Source organism: Amblyomma maculatum, chromosome 8 (assembly GCF_055883805.1).
Source record: "Amblyomma maculatum isolate TAMU_Amacu chromosome 8, ASM5588380v1, whole genome shotgun sequence".
In the NCBI taxonomy this organism is placed as follows: Eukaryota; Metazoa; Arthropoda; class Arachnida; order Ixodida; family Ixodidae; genus Amblyomma; species Amblyomma maculatum.
The window spans coordinates 35,370,504-35,388,217 of record NC_139351.1 but is presented as its reverse complement, the minus strand read 5'-3'; the positions used below and the strand labels follow the sequence as shown (position 1 = coordinate 35,388,217).

Below are 17,714 nucleotides of genomic sequence, written 5' to 3'. Positions count from 1 at the left end.
ACAAAGGTGTTTCCAGGCACCACTCTGCCCAGACACGACAGCACAGTTCGAATTATCCGTGACAGAATCGACATGCACTAAAATTTAGAGGGTTTTTCATAATAGGTTTTTATGGAACTTAACCAAACCATGTAGTGCAGCTCAAATTATCTGAAAATACAAATTATAGAGGTTTCTATTGACGAGCCCTCACTGTGGACACCCAGTGAATCAACACAATGAATTCAGAAGAGCCTACATCATTCCACGGCCAAAAACAAAAGTAAAGGTGTTTCACCTTGGCAGCTAAGATGGAGCAGATGGCCACTGACATCCGGTTCATGGATGGGTCATCGAAGGCCAACAAGGAGTCCATCACAAGCCGTGCACAGTGGTACCTGTCAAAAGTCTGCCCACAACAGACAAGGGACACAGTGTTACTGCAGACAGGAGAGAACAGTTCTAGTTCTGGCAATGTTTTCTGCCACTCTACTTCACACATTTGCAGCAATGGCACCCGAAACTAAACTTGTTGTGGCGTTTGAAACGTCCTATCACAATGTTCCCTGGCACTGAGACGTGACAAAGACAAAAGGTCTAGGCTGAGGACATGTGAAAAAAAAAAAAAAAGCCGGAAAAATTGAATGATTCATGCATCAGTGTTTGAACAAACTGCCTTTAATGTGCAGCTGAACAATGAGTGAAGCAGCATAAATGATTGCTGTTCCCACAGACCAAGCCCTTACAACCTTTTCTAGTGGTCATTCATGCACTACATGGACTTTGGTACTCTAATTAAATGCTACTCTCTTCATGTGTGGGATAACAGAGGCTACCCCACTATGTGGGACACCACCTGATCTAAATACAAAGCCCGATTTAGCCAAGCTGTATGAATGTGCCTCCATGGCCTGGGGATAGATTGTCTGACTCAGGGTCCAAGTGTCCCAGAGGATTCAATTCCCGTCACCTTCCCATCTCACAGGATAAGCCACCTGTCAGAAGCATGTCTGTGACCTTTCTCTCACAACACTGACTCCCATAACACCAACATCAGGTTGTCTGAAGAACAAGGCCTTAAGGGGTCATGACAGCTAATATTTGAGCATAAAACGACTATTGCGTTTCACTCCACACATGTATTTAAATCCTCGAAATTTGAACTTATTCGGTTCAATAAATAGTTTTAAAATGAATTTTTATTAATAATATCGAAAGCCGCTTTCTGGTCTGGCAACCATTAGCTGCTGACGTGACAATGAGATTTCATCCCCCTGTCGTCTGCTATTCGCGGTGTCGGCTGGGCTATTGCATGCACGCCGTGGACGGTGATCACTGAGAGCTTTTTTTTTTCTTCAGCAAAAATATTTTATTCGCATATTCTTTTTTCTTTGACAAACCTTCACTATATTATGCGACCTTGGTGATCCTCGGACTTGTTTTGTGCTTCGTCTAGAGGTTCTCGAGGAGGCCGAAATCAATGGCCTTATGCTGTAATATTTAAGCACACAATCAGAAGCATATTATTCTTACGTTACGCAAGAGTTAGCTTGTCAAGAAAATGCTCCCGCATATGAAAAGGCGCATGTCCAACATTTCCTTCCGCCATGTGCGCGGTGAAAGGGGGGAGAGGTTAGCGTTGTGTTGCTGATAGCCGAGCTATTGCCCGTCGATGTTTCGCTACAAAGCTAAGAGGAAATCCCAAACAAGCATATGTTGACGCAAGAGCATACCTTGCGACATTAGACAAGCAGACAAAACTTTTAAACAATGCGGTACCTCTTGACTTGCTGTTATATGCACGTGTTAGTTGAACTTTATTCCCGGTTGGAAAAGGGTTTTTTTTTGCAAAACTATGTTCAGTCTGGCCAAGGCCAGCACACGAAAGCATACACCACCACCGTCGCTCAGTCCCGCCATCGCAAAATCCATCGCAATTAGAATGCACTTCACTGCCCGCACCGAACAAGATCCTCCCATCTACCGCCGTCTCCGCATCTCGCCTCCCCCGCAGCCGTGCGCGCAACTCTTCAACATAAACACAGTAAATATACACCATTTAGTATTAAGTGCGTGAGCCCTAAACTCCCACAGAAATGTGCTGATTCGTGGATTGAGACTTTGCCCAGCGTGTTTGTTTACCACAAGCGGCGCCGACAGCTGCTAGCTGCGCTCGCCAGACGGGGTCACATCGACGCTTCCTGCTAAATGTGCACAAGCTTTGTGATGTAAGCAGTCACTGATTGAGGTTGCTACAGTCAGAACTACACTCAACGGCCACATTCAACCGGTAAAGCTTGTAAATGCGCGCTCCGTAATTGCAGAGTTTGAAGTCTGAAGAGTTAAATTCGTCTTCCGAGTCATCGCTGCTACTGTTCACATCTAAAAACGAGCTCTCCGATGCGTCAACTTCCGCGGAAATGGCCGTTTCCGCGTAGCAGGAGCATGTGACATCGACGCCATGATGTAAACAAGGAGCGCCGGTTACTTGACTCCAGAGACCATCTGGATCGACGCGGCATGACGGAAGAAATAGAACCCAAAAAAAAAAAAAAAAAAACTGAAAGAAGGGATCCTCTATTTCCCACTCAATGACACCACTCGTCCAGGAGCGCAAAAAAAAAGCGGGAAAATTGAAATCGTGAAACAATCAATAGCAGGTTATCGATGGGAATAGGAGCGGACAGGAAAGTGTTAACTCGGCATATAAGTGCAAGATAATGCTGTTCAGATACCTTGCACTGCTACACCTTGAACTTAGATGAACAGGAAAGTCATACCTTCTGATTGTTTACAAGGTTCAAACAGTTCGAGTAGTGCAATGGCCTGGACTGATATTAATACAGTGCAGTCCACTTATAACAATACCAGATATAACGGTATATCACTTAAAACGATCATAATCTTGGGATATTTGAGTTTTCCCATTGCCCCTATGTAAAAATAAACCAGATATAACGATCAATTTTTGCTGTATACCGGATATAAGGATAGTTTTATTGCCACCCGGTAGATGTTTGTCATGAAAATTTGCCTGAATGCTTGATAAAGAATAAGATACTAAGAAGAAAATGAAGTCAAAGCTCAAAATATGCGGCGGAAACAGACCGGTATAGATAAATCTGTGAAGATTATTGCGTGCGATCAGGAATGAGCTATATTATCATCGCAATCTTGCCTGTCGCAGCGCAAAACGCCATACTGTCATTGCCATCGCCGATTGTGCACTCTTTCCTTTACATTTTTTTCCTTTTTGTTGGTTTTACTCTGCGGTTGATGTCGCGGTCTCCCCGTTAAAAAACGTACAGCCAGTATCACCATCATCATCACCATCACTATCTGTAGAAGATGGCACCAACCACAGTGGCGGTACGATAGCTCTCAAGATGAAAGAGCAGATTCATCGGAATTTCTAGCAGGGTTTCAAATCTTGAAGACTCGTGAAATAAATACGGGCATTTGCACTCTACAATTTTAACGATCATCAAGGCTGGAGATGCCCTGCAGTTCATCCAGTCGATAATTGGTTTTGCGCATGCGAAAAGGCCAGCTGCCAGAGCATGCACTACTGGAAGCGGTGCTCACAGCAACTGTCAAGCTTCAGCTGCTGCTCAAACAAGCGTGAATTTCAGACTTTTTAAGTATGCTAAAGTTATTTTTTGGCTATTGATGTATCCTGTAATAAAGTATTCTGTGCTTTTTACGATAATCAGCGCTGTTCAACCTGATTTACTCATTGCTGCTAAGTAGACAAGCCTACATGTATGGCAAAATATGTGGGTATGTGTTTTTTGTTCGTTTTTCCTTTCTTTTTTTCTTCCAGATACAGTGAAACCTCGTTATAACGAACGGTAAAAAAATCGGAAAATAGTTCGCTCTATCCATAATTCGTAATATAAAATTTCGTAGGAAATACATGCAAGAGCAGCAATTCAATCAGAGAAGGCACAGCAGCTCAGAGGGTGCCTACTTAGGTCACGTCCATTTATTTACGCGCAAAGAACTGCATTATCGCGGGCCTGCTGTTTTGTGTTGATTGCGTTCCGTATCACGCCCTGTTCCACAGTTTGCAAACACTCAACAAGGGCAAACCCACTGCTCTCAATAGCACTGCAGTGGCGGCGCAGTAAATCCAATGCAGCAAGCGCTTCTTGTGAAGTCGGAATGTTCTCATCGTCTTCACCTTCACGGTCAGCCTGAGCTTTGTCAAACTTCCACAGCGATTTCGGCGTTCATCAGTACAGCCGTGGTCGCCACGATGTCATCGCCGCCTACAAAGTCCTCTACAGTCATTGTTGCGAGCATGTCACCAACAAAACGCGAAAAATCGTTCCAGGCTTATAGCTCGCGGAGCTCTGCTTCTGCTTCGTCGGGATCATCCCTATCTTCACTTGATGCACGGGCCTCTGCTGGAACAAAACCTGTGTGCCGAAAGCATTTGGCAATCGTTTCACCTTTCACACTGTCCTATGCCACTTTGATGCTCCCAGAAAGTTGATCTCCAAGTCCTGCTTCATAAGGAGCTTCCTCCTCTTCAGCCTCCTCTTGTAAACTGCCTTGAAGGCCCAGGTTTTATCTTGAGCTTGGTCTTTAACGTCAGGGCTGCTCTTTTGTTTTCACGTTCACCGCCATCACAGCACTACGCACACCCGCACACCACACTCGACACGACCGATGCAATCTCCGCCGAATGCTACGACGGCCACGCCGCTGCTCACACTAAAACCAAAAAACGCGAAAGACGCAAAAACCAAAAAGGCAAAAGCAACATTCGATCATGCCGCGGCGCCGCTGCCGCCGCTGCTGAAGCAGCGCTGTCAGCGATTGTGAGATGCGAACGATTTCTCATGGCCTCCGAGATAACCTCTGCGCGCACAAACAGGCGCGCGGGGGTGATCTCGGAGACCATTGATTTCTTTGGCTGTCAACTCCCAATGCCGTCGCGGCATCTGTGGCACTGTCAGCGCCTGCGAGGGAGTCCTGAACATTTGCTGCGCCGCACAACACACATGCAGTGCAATGAAGCCTGCCTCCTGCTATTAAAGTGAGGTAGTGCTTGACGTTGCGAAGTTCGTAATATTAGTTTTATGCCAAACTGCGTTCGCTATGGAAAGTTAAAAATACATGTGTTTGACAAAAATATTTCGGAAGAGTTCGATATATTTAATGAGTCGTTATATGCGTGTTCGTTACATCAAGGTTTGACTATATAATGATAATCAATTTTAACAATCGAATTTTCAGTTGTTTTTTTTTAATTATGTTATAAGTGGACTACACTGTAGCAATAAAAACTATCTGAAGTTTTGGAATATTCCCACACACTCCTAATTTGTAGGCATATTTTATCAAGAGCATGCAATTTCAAAAGAAAGAAGAAAGTCATCGTGGTTCCAGTCCAGTTTGTAAATTTGTGCACTACACATTTCTGAAGCAATGCCAGATTGTTTGTGTGTGTGGTGAACGTTGGTTCAGTTCACAGGCAGTTACCCATATGAGGGAGGGAGAGGAGAGAAAGGGCTCCCTCACCACGTCCTGGAGGATGCGGTCACTGCAGAGCGTGAGCAGGGTGTTCTTCTGCAGCTGCTGGTTATGGGGGAAGTTCTCCATGGCCTGTAGGGTGAGCTGCACCACGTGACGCAGCCACCGGGGGTGCACCCGCTGTCCCAGGCTGCCCTTGGACAGGTTGTAAAGGCAGGCCGTGGCCGCCATCTGGATGGCCAGCAACCGGGGATGCTCACCCATGCCCGGCAGAATCAGCTGAAACACACAAGAGAGGTCCCCCGCTGATTCCCTACATCTCTCCAAACTTCAAAGGCAAACACGACCGAACACAAGACGGCAGCCTAATATGCTGGGCCAGTATAATGTCAATCCATGAGAAAGAAAGCACGAACAAAAAAGTGGCAGACTGTCAAACAGTTAGCTGACATGCTTGCGCCAAGCACCATTTGCACAGCTTTACTTAATTAAAAGAAAGCTTTCATGTGATAAAACCTCATTGGGTAGAGCCCTCTAGAGAAAAGCGAATTTTGTTACCTAAGACCAGTCTTGAGGTCCTGTGCTGACACCGCTGTTATGTGGAAGCTTCTTTTTATAGTACGCGTTACCGTTTAATACCAGCAAAAAAAAAAAAGCACTTTGTATAAATACTGCCTTGGCCCAAACATTTCAATCACCTCTTTTTCATGACAATCTACAACTTGTGTGCTGAGACCTTGATCCTGAAGCAAATAAATAAATGCTAGTCAACTGGTCTTCACTGCTGAACGAAGTTGAGAGAATTAAAAAATACTTCAGGCTAGACTATGGAACCCTCATCAGCCTCTATATATGGCCATACTAGGCTCAGACATTCTCATCTTTTGTTAAACCTTGGTCACATTTAGCCAGGTAGTTATCATGGTAGTTACCATATCACAATGACCTTCAAGGTCATTTAGGAAAGCTCATTAACCTGTGGCACAATGTACTTTGCCTAATGTGCTAATCTCCCGGCAAGAAAACATGGTATTTTGACATGGGCAATGAAGGCATGAGCTCGCCATGCATTGCTGTTCCTGCGACTTTAGAATTGAACCAATATCCTCAGTGCTAGAGCAGACCAAAAATTGCACGAACAAGGTCTGTATTCCGAGCTTGCATCATTACCAAAGTGTTGTTATTTATTTATTTATTTACAATACCTTACAGGCCTCCAGGGAGGCATTGTGCAAGGGGGGTACAAGAAGTACAGATACATATAATAGTGCCTAAAAAAGCAGCAAAATCAGCAGGAATGAACAGTGTTAAATACGAAGATATATTAAGCAATCATTGCAAATATAACAGCCATGCAAAAGGAAAAGCCCAACATGAACAAAATAATTAACAAGAAAACATACATATAAAGTAACCTGGCAGAAAAACAAATGCATATCTTTCAGATGGGAAAATAAGAAATAATAACAACGTAGCAACTACATGTGATAAGACAGGGAAATAAAGTGAAAACAAAGTCGCTTTCTCCCTGATCTCGAGTCATCTGATTGGTGGAAATGACAAAAGCTGAAGTGGTAGTGACACCTGATTCTGGCATTTCCACCAGCTGGATGATTCGAGGTCAGGGAGAAAGCGAAACTTCTGGAAAACTGTGTAAAATCAGAATATACACCCAGCACTTCAATACCACTTCTTGCCATCAAACTGTGCTTACCTGATATGATGCACATGGTTAAGCAATCAATGTGCATGGCCATGAATGTTTTCAACGTCAGACTGGCCTTTCTTTTTTTTTTTTCCTGGCTTCTCTTGGTAAGCATGTAGGTGGAGCAGAGTAGAGCACCTATTCACTGTGTATTCTGTGGAGTAACTCCAGTTTGTTCTGTAGTATGCAGACATACGAAGCCTTTCCCAGATCAGAGCTGCTGCAGGCACAACGGCACCATTGGCATGAACGGTGCCTCAAGTGCACAGACAGAAACCGCCACATGGCAGACATGTGGCCCCTGTGAATCACGTGCAAACCACCCCAGGAATGTATCCATCAAGGGTGGCAGAATGGGCCAGTCGGTTCTGAAGACTTATGGCGCTGCAGAACTCTCTCTCTCTCTCTCTCTCTCTCTCTCTCTCACACACACACACACACACGTGCACGCACACACACACACAAGAGTGCAGCAAGACGTTCACACCGATCATGTGCACACTACCGACAAGCTATTATTTGTGGTATGAAGAAGAAGAAGGAAACATGAAAAAACGCAAGGATACAAGAAGAAGAAAACTGAGAAAATTCAGTTCATATACTTCATACTTCATACCACAAATAGTAGCCAGTTGGTAGTGTGTACATCATCAGTGTGTGTGTGGGTGCTTGTGAGTGAATATGCAGCGCCAGAGGTCTCCAGATTCATCTAACCAACTAGCCCGCACGCAAGTACTACTGGGTTAGTTGGTAACTCTATTTGGAAAAAAAACAGCGTACCCTCAAGACACGGATGGAGAAAGAACAACACAGCACTGACTTCAACTGGTTGTTTCATTGCAGAGCAACATATTATATGTAGGAAAAGCGGGCAGGGAAAGCATGGGGAACAGCAACCGAGTTTGCACACGACTGAAAGATAAGAAGTGAAAAAGACAAAAGATAACATTGCTGCACCTGGGAACAAACAAAATGGAATGGCAGATAAAAGGATGAAGCCGACAGGCAGCAAAGGAGTAACGAATAACAATATATGATGACAACATGAAAACAAAATGCAATAAAAGAGCCAAACGACTGCTAAAACAGAAGGCCGAAAAGAACCAATGCCAAAAGGTGCTAATAAGAGCTAAAAGCTGAATTCAGGAATCCTAAACATTAAAACTTCAAAATTAGGGCAGGACTACCTAATTACTTTAATTGCACCTGGCTCAAATAGTCTAATTCCCCTTTTGTTAGAGCTATCGAGGGTGTGCTTACACAATGTTGTCCCAGCTTTAGAACGTCAGGACAACACAGATAGGGTGACAGAGCGCTGTGTTGTCCTATCTTTCTCCGTCCATGTCTTAAGGGTGTGCTGTTTTTTTTCAAATACAGACAAAGCATCCGTGAAATGACGCAGCCCGCGGAAGAGCTCTCACCTGGATGACGTCCACCCGTGGCTGGGAGTAAGTGAGGGTGTACTGGTAGAGGTAGTAGAGCGACTTCTGCACATAGTATGGCCGGTCCGGATACCTGCGCAGGGCCTCCAGGATCTGGCGCTCATCCGCGCAGCCAGTTATCTGCACATCCAAAGGACATCCCCAACACACATCAGAGGGCTCTGTCCAGACCCCCTCACTTGCTGTACTGGCATAGGTGTTGCACGAAGACAGTGAGACTTCCCCATGTTTTGTCACTTTTTGTTTTTTTACTCTGCATTCATCATGTATGCAAACTGCCTGCCTCCAACAAGGCCCATTTTGTAACCTGAAGGGGGATGAGGGAGGGACAAGGCCCACAGCATGTTCAAGAAATGCAGAAGTGAAATCTGTGTGAATGGCAAAATTTTGAGTGCTAAGCAAATTGGAATATTAAAGACTGGGTGCGAATTGAAGCTTATTTTTCAATTCAAATAGGGGCATACGAAAATTGAAACTTTCAAAGCTAAACCGTTTCCGCATTTTAAATGAAACTGAGGTGAGAATCACGTTTTTTTCCCCAATTTCAATTTGAAAATTTTTTGTGCATTTCGTAATTTTCGAATGTTCAGAAAATTCTGAACATCTATTTATTTATTTATTTATTTATTTATTTATTTATTTATTTATTTATTTATTTATTTACATGATATGCAGACCTTTTCAACCCAAGCAGGAAGCACGAAATCAGTATAAAGAAAGGGAAATGATTACATTTTATACACAAAACAGCACTTGTACAAATAACATTCAAGCATGAACTGGCACAGAGAAAACCATTTTGATTAAATTGCATCTAAAAAGATTGTAGAACACAACTGGCTAAATACTCTCTCAATGGTTAAAGATGTTGTCAATGGCTTTTTGAAATTTTCGCAAATAAAAATCCCCTCTGGCTGCAAATTCCAATCCCTGATTGTTCTTGGAAAAAGCTTCTAGTATGAATCAAATACCAAACATATATGACTCATATTCTAAATTCCAAATATTTTCACACCCCAATTTTGAGTGCTCTTTGAATACTGCTGAGTTAAATTACAAAAAGTCCAAAATACTGCCATGCACCTGGCTCGAGTTACCGACGCGCTAAGCCGTGACGAGGACAGGGGTCCCGGTCGTGAGAGCAGGCCCAGATTACTGGAGTCCAAAAAATCGGTCAGCTGCTGTACCTACTTGAACTGGGACGTATCATAGGTTAACAGCGCAAACAACATGACGGGAATGCAGAAGAAGAGGACGACACAACGAGTGCTGCGTTTGTCCTGTGTTCCCATCCTGTTGTTTGCACTGTTAACCTACTATAATGAATCACCAACCAGCCCAATTAGCTGGTTTGGCTGGGACTTATGTCTACAGTCAAAGAAATGCTCGAGATTGTACCAAATAAACCCATCAATATCATAGGCACACTTCGCCCTGAACAGACACCCCCGTTATGTGTAGCAACACACAAAGAAAAAGCAAAGGGTTCATGTAGTAAAACCATTATTTTAACAAGACTATTAAAGAGGTCTCATTTATTAACCACATGCTCATGCAACAAGCATCTCTAAATATGAAGGGCCAATCTCTGCAACCTGTAAATCAATATCACCGATGAAAGTCATTCTTTGATAGTCCATGATGCACTCAACTGTGACACACAACCAGAGGGCCATAGAAGGAAACTTCACGTGCTGCTCACCACAAGATCAGAGCGGGAAGGAAGCTCGCGAGTGAAGAAGTCGTCGAAGCAGGCATCCGTCTGCATCAGACCCAGAAACCTCATCTTGGGGTGGGCCTCTAGGAAGCTCCTGCACATCGGTCACAGAGGAGGTCTAGTCAGCAATAGGTTGTGCCAGCAGTCCCCATTAGCCCACTCTGCATGAACTTCGTGTGACGTGTGTGGACCAGGTACGGTAAGCCATTCGTTAAAGTTTGTTTTCAAGCCTTAGCTCCTAAAAGATTTTCCACAGTTTCGCACTACCAGCGTCATTACCACACATGGTCTGTTTAATCATTATATACCTCCACGACGATCACAAAAAAAGGAGTGCTCGCAAACGCTACACCAGGCTGGAGGTAAAAAGTAGACTTAGGTTCCAAAGGAATACATGGAAGCAAACGTTTTTAGATAGCAATGTTGTAATTACACAGCGCATATATGATGTCATCCTTTGGTGCACAGTAACCATGAACACCCTAGAACAGATTGCAAAAATATGAGAAGTCGTTTCAAAGACTGAGTACTTTTAAAACACTGTTAAAGGCACGGAGGTATGAGTCAGGAGCACAACCTATAGAAGTGTAAGCAAAACTTTCCAAGCTATTTTTACCATTTCACATGGTACCCCCGCAGGCAGCCGCATGTGATTATTTTGCAAGGGATTTCAAGAAGAGTACAACAAAGCTTGCAACAACAGTTTGAAGGCAATCAATTTTTAAGATGCCCTAATGAATAGATGCAGTGAAGCCGGAGATATGCACAAAAAGTTCTCTATCCTCTGGACATTCCTGCAAAAAGCGCTAGTTTCTCATGTAGTCTAAGTAGTCGAGCCCACTTATAAGGGCCCCACTTGAGACGAACGCTCGCTTATAACGAACAAGTCCGGTGCGACCGTCAAAACATACATTAGGGCTATGGCGCTCTGTCTCGGCTACAACGAACATCTGTGCGACTAGCCGATCGGCTACAGCGAACGCCTTGGCGCTGCGGACCACTTTCCACATGCTGAGACCCGTCGATCCTGTGCTCTGCAAGTCGCGACAATCAGCATTCCCGATTCCCCCGCGGCATTTCGCCCGAGGTATGAGGGGTGGCGCAGATGCAGCAAGCTGCTTCTCGGTTTATCTCTCGCGGCATCTCGCCAGAAGAACGAGGAGTGGCCCAAACGGGGCAAGCAACTTCCCAGGTTATCTTTCGCGGCATCGGCGGAGGAGCGGCGACACGGCAAATAAAGCGCTGAAACGAAAAAAAACAAACCTAGCCAATCCTGCACTGAACGCGTGTCACATCTCGAGGCATCGTGAGCGACCACACAACGTTTAACACGTTGCTCGAAACCGTTCAGAGGAACAGAGGTACACAGACAGCCAACAACGGCAGCAAAGAGCCGGAGCAGACGACGCGGGAAAGTAGCCGGCGGAGATCGACGCGTCAGCGGGCACAGCAGCTAATAGCAGTCGCTCGATCCCCCGCGTTCTCGCGGAGAGTGCGCTTTGCCCAATCGCAGCCTTGAATTCGAGCGCGGGAAACTCGAAAGCCGCGAGGCTTCCAATCGGAAGCAAGCCACACCTCAACCGCGCCGCCGAGGGTGGCAGAAGAAAGAGCAAGAATTCACAAACAAAACAAAACCAAGATGGCGGCGCTCAGTTCGGCAGGAGAGGAATGGCGCGTGCGCGAAGTTTGGGAATTTTCGGCGCTTGCTTGCGTGGCAAGGTGCGGACCACGCGCTGTGGGCCATCGTTTTTTTGCAGTCCACAAGCCAAATCATGGATCAGTCTTTTGTGCTGCAAGTGAAAGAGCTGCCTACTAAGCATCGGCATCACTCTGCAGCATCATGTCTGAAGGGCCATAACTTTACCAAGTTTGCACTGAAATCAGGATCAAGCACTTTCACATGTCATTTTAAAGCTTGGAAATAACTTGGCTTTTGAGGCTGCCAGTTCGAAATGCCCAGTAAAATTTATATCACACTCATGCTACAAATCCTGTCATCAAGACGATTACAAATTAACCCAGCTTTTGAATCATTGTGATGGGGTGCCCTGTACCTGAGAGCTGCGACGGTGAGTCCATCCTTGCCCGACAGGTCGAGTGAGACGAGATGTGGGAAGCGGTGGGGGTCGCGAAGCAGCCAGGACACGTCGTGGCGCAACGGGTGCAGCAGATCCAGGGGGTGGTCTCGGTCGTCCGACACGTCCAGGTGCTGCAGCTGTTGCAGCTGGCACAGCACCGCCTCTTCACCACCACAGCTCTTCAGGTTGTACATGCTGAGCGAGCGCAGCCGGTCACGGCAGCGCAGCAGCGGCGACAGGTCCCTGGACGCACCACCACACACAGATGGCATAGTTGGGTTTGGATTGGTTTATGGGGTTTAACGTCCCAAAGCAACTCAGGCTATGAGAGACGCCGTAGCGGAGGGCTCCAGAAATTCTGACCACCTGGGGTTCTTTAATGTGTGCTGACATCTCACAGCACATGAGTGCCTTACTTTTCGCCTCCATCGAAAAAGATTCGATCCCGCATCTTTGGGCACAGTAGTCGAGCGTCCTAACCACTGCAACACCACGGCGGGCTACACTTGGCATCGTCACACTGATTGGAACAGCCTTGCGTTGGGGACGTACAACCAATTCCTGGTTAACTGCAGTTCGAAGGAAATCAAAAAGTGGTTTTGTTAAGGAGAGCTTGATTGCAGTGGGCCTTTTTAATACACCTGATGCTGATGGCAGCAAAGTTCGTGTTAGAATGAATCAGGAGCTCAAAAAAGGCAACTTTTAATTAAATATGTTTGAGAGCATGTCAAAACAATGTTGCTTATTCTACTCAATTAGTTTCCAACTTTCTAAAGTGTGCACAGCTCAGTGTTGGTGCCTTTACTGCATTTTACTCACAAAATGATTGCACTATCGTGTCCTAAATCAAAATAAGACAATTGTATACCATAAACACAATCGTAAGCATAATTGGACTCCACCAACTAGCCCAAGAGACAGCCGTGCAAAACTTCATTATTTAAGTAAACTTGAGCTTTGTGAAATGTGTTCACTGTCTGTGAATTTGAATGTATTTATCTTCCACGATGATGCTCTATCTGCATAGCAGGGCAGAATACTGACCCTATACATATCTCCCCCAGTCTGCGTTACTCATTTACCCAAGCATCACTATAACCACCATGACAGAATTCCTCAGTGCCAGCATGTAAATGTAATGCCAACTGTGCCAAAAAGCGCTGTCAGTAATGTAATAAATCAATAAACAGCACGCTAGGCTACCAGTGCCACTGATGATGTGTATAACCCGTGGTGGGTCCCCCAGTTTGCTATCACCTCAAAAAGCCAAAAGGAGGAACCTCCTCAGTACTCAACACAAAACAAAAACATAGAGGTAGTTTGACGGCAGCCCATGTACAAATAGACCACAATATCAAAGCATTTTGGTTGTCATTTGTGAGCACAGCAGTACTGCAAATGCTAGGCATTTAGTTCCAAAAACTTCACTGTTCCTATACTGCGCTGCTTTGGTAGGCTGGGTGGTGCACATTTTTGAGTAATAACTGTTTATGCAACACAATATAAGCATGAAGAGCAACACAGAACAAAGCAATACCAGCAAGTTATTTTCTATTTATTATTACTATGCTTCCCTCTTTAATGCTTTCTTTTACTTCTGTCACCTTTAGAAACCATGGTTGATAAGTCTTTCTTTTCCTGGCTGGCTTTCAATAAAAGAAGAAAATAATAATCACGAGTGCCTGCGTTGCTTCCTTATCTTTTTCCCATGTTACACAAGTTTATTACTAGCTGACCAAACAGACACTATGCCAACAAAAAAAGTACAGGAGGGCTGGCGCACTTGATGCGGGTGGCCGAGATGTCCAATGCCTCAAGCAGGGGTAGGTCCTGGGCAACAATGTCCAGGCCGTGGCGGTTGAACTCTGTGCCGCTCACATTGAGGGTGGTCAGTCCCTGTAGCTTGGAGAGGGCCACCACCACACAAAACTTGGAGCTGGTGAATGCGGTGCGTGCCACGTTCAGCAGCCGCAGGTGGGCTAGCGTCCAGTCACCCAAGCAGCCTATGAGGTCGTTGACCGTTACCCGGCTAAGGCCGGTCGCCTCCAGCTCGGTCAGCTTGTGCGACCGCAGCACCCGTAGACCCCTGCACAGGGCACCAAAAGTGAGGGCTCAATCAATTGACACAGCACGTGCAGTTGGCACACACATCACTCTATCCTGTACTAAGTAAAATAATGGTGTGATGGTTACCGCAGTCACTCTAGCCAAAAAGAACCAATTATTTTTCCTAGTGTGACGGCCTCTTTGTTTTGCAGCAAAAACAACACTATCCCTGTCTTGTTTTCTTGTTGGCATTTTACTTCGTTCTCCCTTCATTTTCCTTCATTAAAATGAGCATGTTCTCTTTTCTTGGGTAACAAAGCCATGCTCATGTATTTTAGTAAGTGGTTCTTGCTTGTGTAATATCAATACTGATTGCTTAAGTTTTGATGTTTTTGATTTTATCGAAAAGGGGTCCGGACAATGGTTAAAACTGTCTGCACTTTCCTTGCAATGACACAAAAGAGCTGGGGTTAACTGATATACTTCGAAATAAAAGGAAAACCTGCTGTCACAGGGAAGAATCTTCAACATAGACAGCACTGGAGAAGAAATATAAGGTGTAATTTATCTTATCTATGTAAGCTGCAGTGTCTGGTTCATCTTCAAAGGTAAAACTGCATCTATACCCAGGCCTGGTAGGTGCCCCACAAGAGCAGTTGGGAGGCTATTCTGCTCAGCAATGATCCTGGCCATCAGCATTGGCTGGTACGGAGGGCCAACGCGGCAGTGATAACCAGTAGACTACCAGACTAGACAGCCAACCCACGTGATATAACAAGACTGTGTAAATAAAGATAAAATTAAATCAATCAACCAATATAGCTAGCTTATTTCTCACAAAATCGCTTTGATGCTTACATTTACTGTGTGCCTGCCTGTCTTCGGGAGTTGAGAAAAAGGAAAAACAAGTTTCAACGTGCCAATTGACCAAAGGAAGATCGAAGCACTATTCAACTAGGGCACCTTGAAGAGGTAAAATGAGGTGGGGAGAAACTCATCACTGAGGGCTGCACACTACAGTCCTAGCATGAAAAAGCTTCACTCCTAAGGACATGCAAGAAAAGCATGGATATAAACAGTCATTATTAAACTTTAGCTGGCACCTTCAATATGCTCAGTGTCATCAATGCCATACATCAAAGGCAGTAATCCTGCATGCGCACATACAAGCATTACCGCAGGCAGAAACAAGGCACTCTGGTTGCTCTTCCTAGTATATTAGAACAGATGGTAGGGCTGACCGACCTAGTTAGCTCAGTTGGTAGAGTGCCAGCCCCGGTAAGGCGGCGGTCGCGGGTTTGATCCCTAGACCAGGACAAATTTTTCTTTAGCTATCAAGTTTCTGAGAAACCTGCATAGCTTTCCTCGGTAGCTGTATGACTACGCTTGGGTGGATTTCAATCAGTAATTACTCCCTTATTACTAATCTACTCTACCCCGGGGGATTCCCCTAAATACTCGACCATCTCCCAACTCTACCAGTAGACGTAAGCTGACGTCGCAACAAAGCTTGTCGCTTCTGGGCCTTTGCAGTGAGAGACAGCTGAACTAGCACAACGTTACAACTGCAGCAGTGCTACTCGTGCCCCTCCCCCTCAGACTTGCCTGGTGGTGACGTTGGTCGCATTGTGGATGCGCACCCTCTGCAAGCGGGTGGAACGCGAGTCGAACAGCGTCAGGATGCTGTCGGTGAGAAGGCCCCGAGCACTCAGTGTCTCCAGCACCTGCTGAGACACCTCCCGGTGGAAGAACACCTCCGGGTCCCGGAAGGAGTAGCTGCACCACCACCAGTGCCACCACATCACACCAGCGACCACCACTCAGACAACGCACAATGTGCACTTACACTGGCCCAATATTGGTGCTGTGTTAGTAATGTCCAGTCCAACATAAGACCTTGCATTGCCAACATAGTGCCAGTATTGAGCCGATTGTTTGCGCAGCCTGGCAGTTGTCTCTTAAGCTCGCACAAGTACCCAGCTGACAAACCTGCTAAGTTTCAACAGAACTGTTCTCAAACACAAACCAAATGCTGCATCCTGCAGCCACAGTGCAATGTGTTTGCTACAGTAGCCAGGCATTGCAAATATAGACAACCTCAATCCAGGAAGTAAGCACCTTATTGGGGTGTGGCATACAGTTTTGTGAACTACACCACAGAGAAAAATCACCAGAAAAAAGCAGTGACATTGGAAGTTGTCTGCTCAAATTCTATGCAACTTTCTCATTTATGCACTTTTTAAACCATGCCCAAACGGCACTGTTCACTGCCGATGACTGATAGATGATAAGGCCCACTTCAAATGCTCCCAGAGAGTCACGCGGACACACTGCACTAAACATTTAAACCTAGCTTTAGTTTATTGCATCGAACAGCGCAACAAAACATGGAGAATCGTCAAGTGCCAACGCATATCCTGCACATTACTAATGTCACATTAGTCATCTGTGGACACCCAATTCACCATCACCGCCATCCCGACCACCAGCCGTACTGTGCACATTGGAAGTAGTGAGCTCCAGTCATGCAGCTATAAATAAATCTTAACAGCCGTAGACAGGTCTTCAAGAATTCATTTTTCAAACCTCTACTCAGGACTTTTCAAGCGAAATCTTCACTACACTAGGTATAGGCGGTCTTCGTGTGGCACTAAATTTGAACTTCAAGTGACCTTGACCTAATTAAGTGTGGGCGTCCAAAATTCCATGGTGTCCACCAAAAAGTATACTGAACCTTCCTTTCTCCAAAACCTAATGTTGTGTATAGGCTTCGTGCGCTGAAGTTTGGGGAGTGCATGTGGCGCCATCTGGTTAACAGAAGGGGCGAAAGGTCGACACCACTCTCTCAGTTTGCAGTCAGTGAAGCGAGCGGCAAGGTGTTTCCGCCGAAGGCAAAAATAAACACGACTAGTTATGGATGACTCGACCTACTGCTATATTTACCAATGTCATAACAGCTATAAACCACTGCAGGCAAGGTGCCAAAGGGGTAAAATTTTATCGTTATCCCTGAAAATTCTATGAAACAGAGAAGAGGGAGCGCTGGATTCAGGCAGTGCTTTTGCATATTATTTTGCACCCTCGATAGCTAAGCCCTTTTCTGTACCAATAAAAAGGAACAAAAAGAGTGGTTTGGACTTTTGTATATTTATTTCTTGCAATTAACAACAACACAAAATCATCTCCGAAAGCAAAGTACTTTAAGTAGGCAAATAGAACCAAAACGTTTCATGAGAACACGTGCCATTGGATGGTGGTAGTAGTTT

At 45.2% G+C, this 17,714-nt stretch overlaps 1 protein-coding gene across 3 annotated transcripts in view; it reads right to left on the bottom strand.

Annotated features, from left to right (window-relative positions):
- LOC146180970 (protein zyg-11 homolog B-like) overlaps positions 1 to 17,714 on the bottom strand; it is a 95,895-nt gene that overhangs the window by 44,352 nt on the left and 33,829 nt on the right. For all 3 annotated transcript variants that reach the window (XM_084576206.1, XM_084576207.1, XM_084576208.1), the window contains exons 3-9: positions 16,054 to 16,224; positions 14,186 to 14,488; positions 12,379 to 12,645; positions 10,310 to 10,418; positions 8,587 to 8,727; positions 5,509 to 5,739; positions 278 to 388 (exon numbers count right to left, since the gene is read on the bottom strand). In XM_084576206.1, coding sequence (XP_084432332.1) covers positions 278 to 388; positions 5,509 to 5,739; positions 8,587 to 8,727; positions 10,310 to 10,418; positions 12,379 to 12,645; positions 14,186 to 14,488; positions 16,054 to 16,224 — 1,333 coding nt within the window. The remainder of the gene's footprint in view (positions 1 to 277; positions 389 to 5,508; positions 5,740 to 8,586; positions 8,728 to 10,309; positions 10,419 to 12,378; positions 12,646 to 14,185; positions 14,489 to 16,053; positions 16,225 to 17,714) is intronic.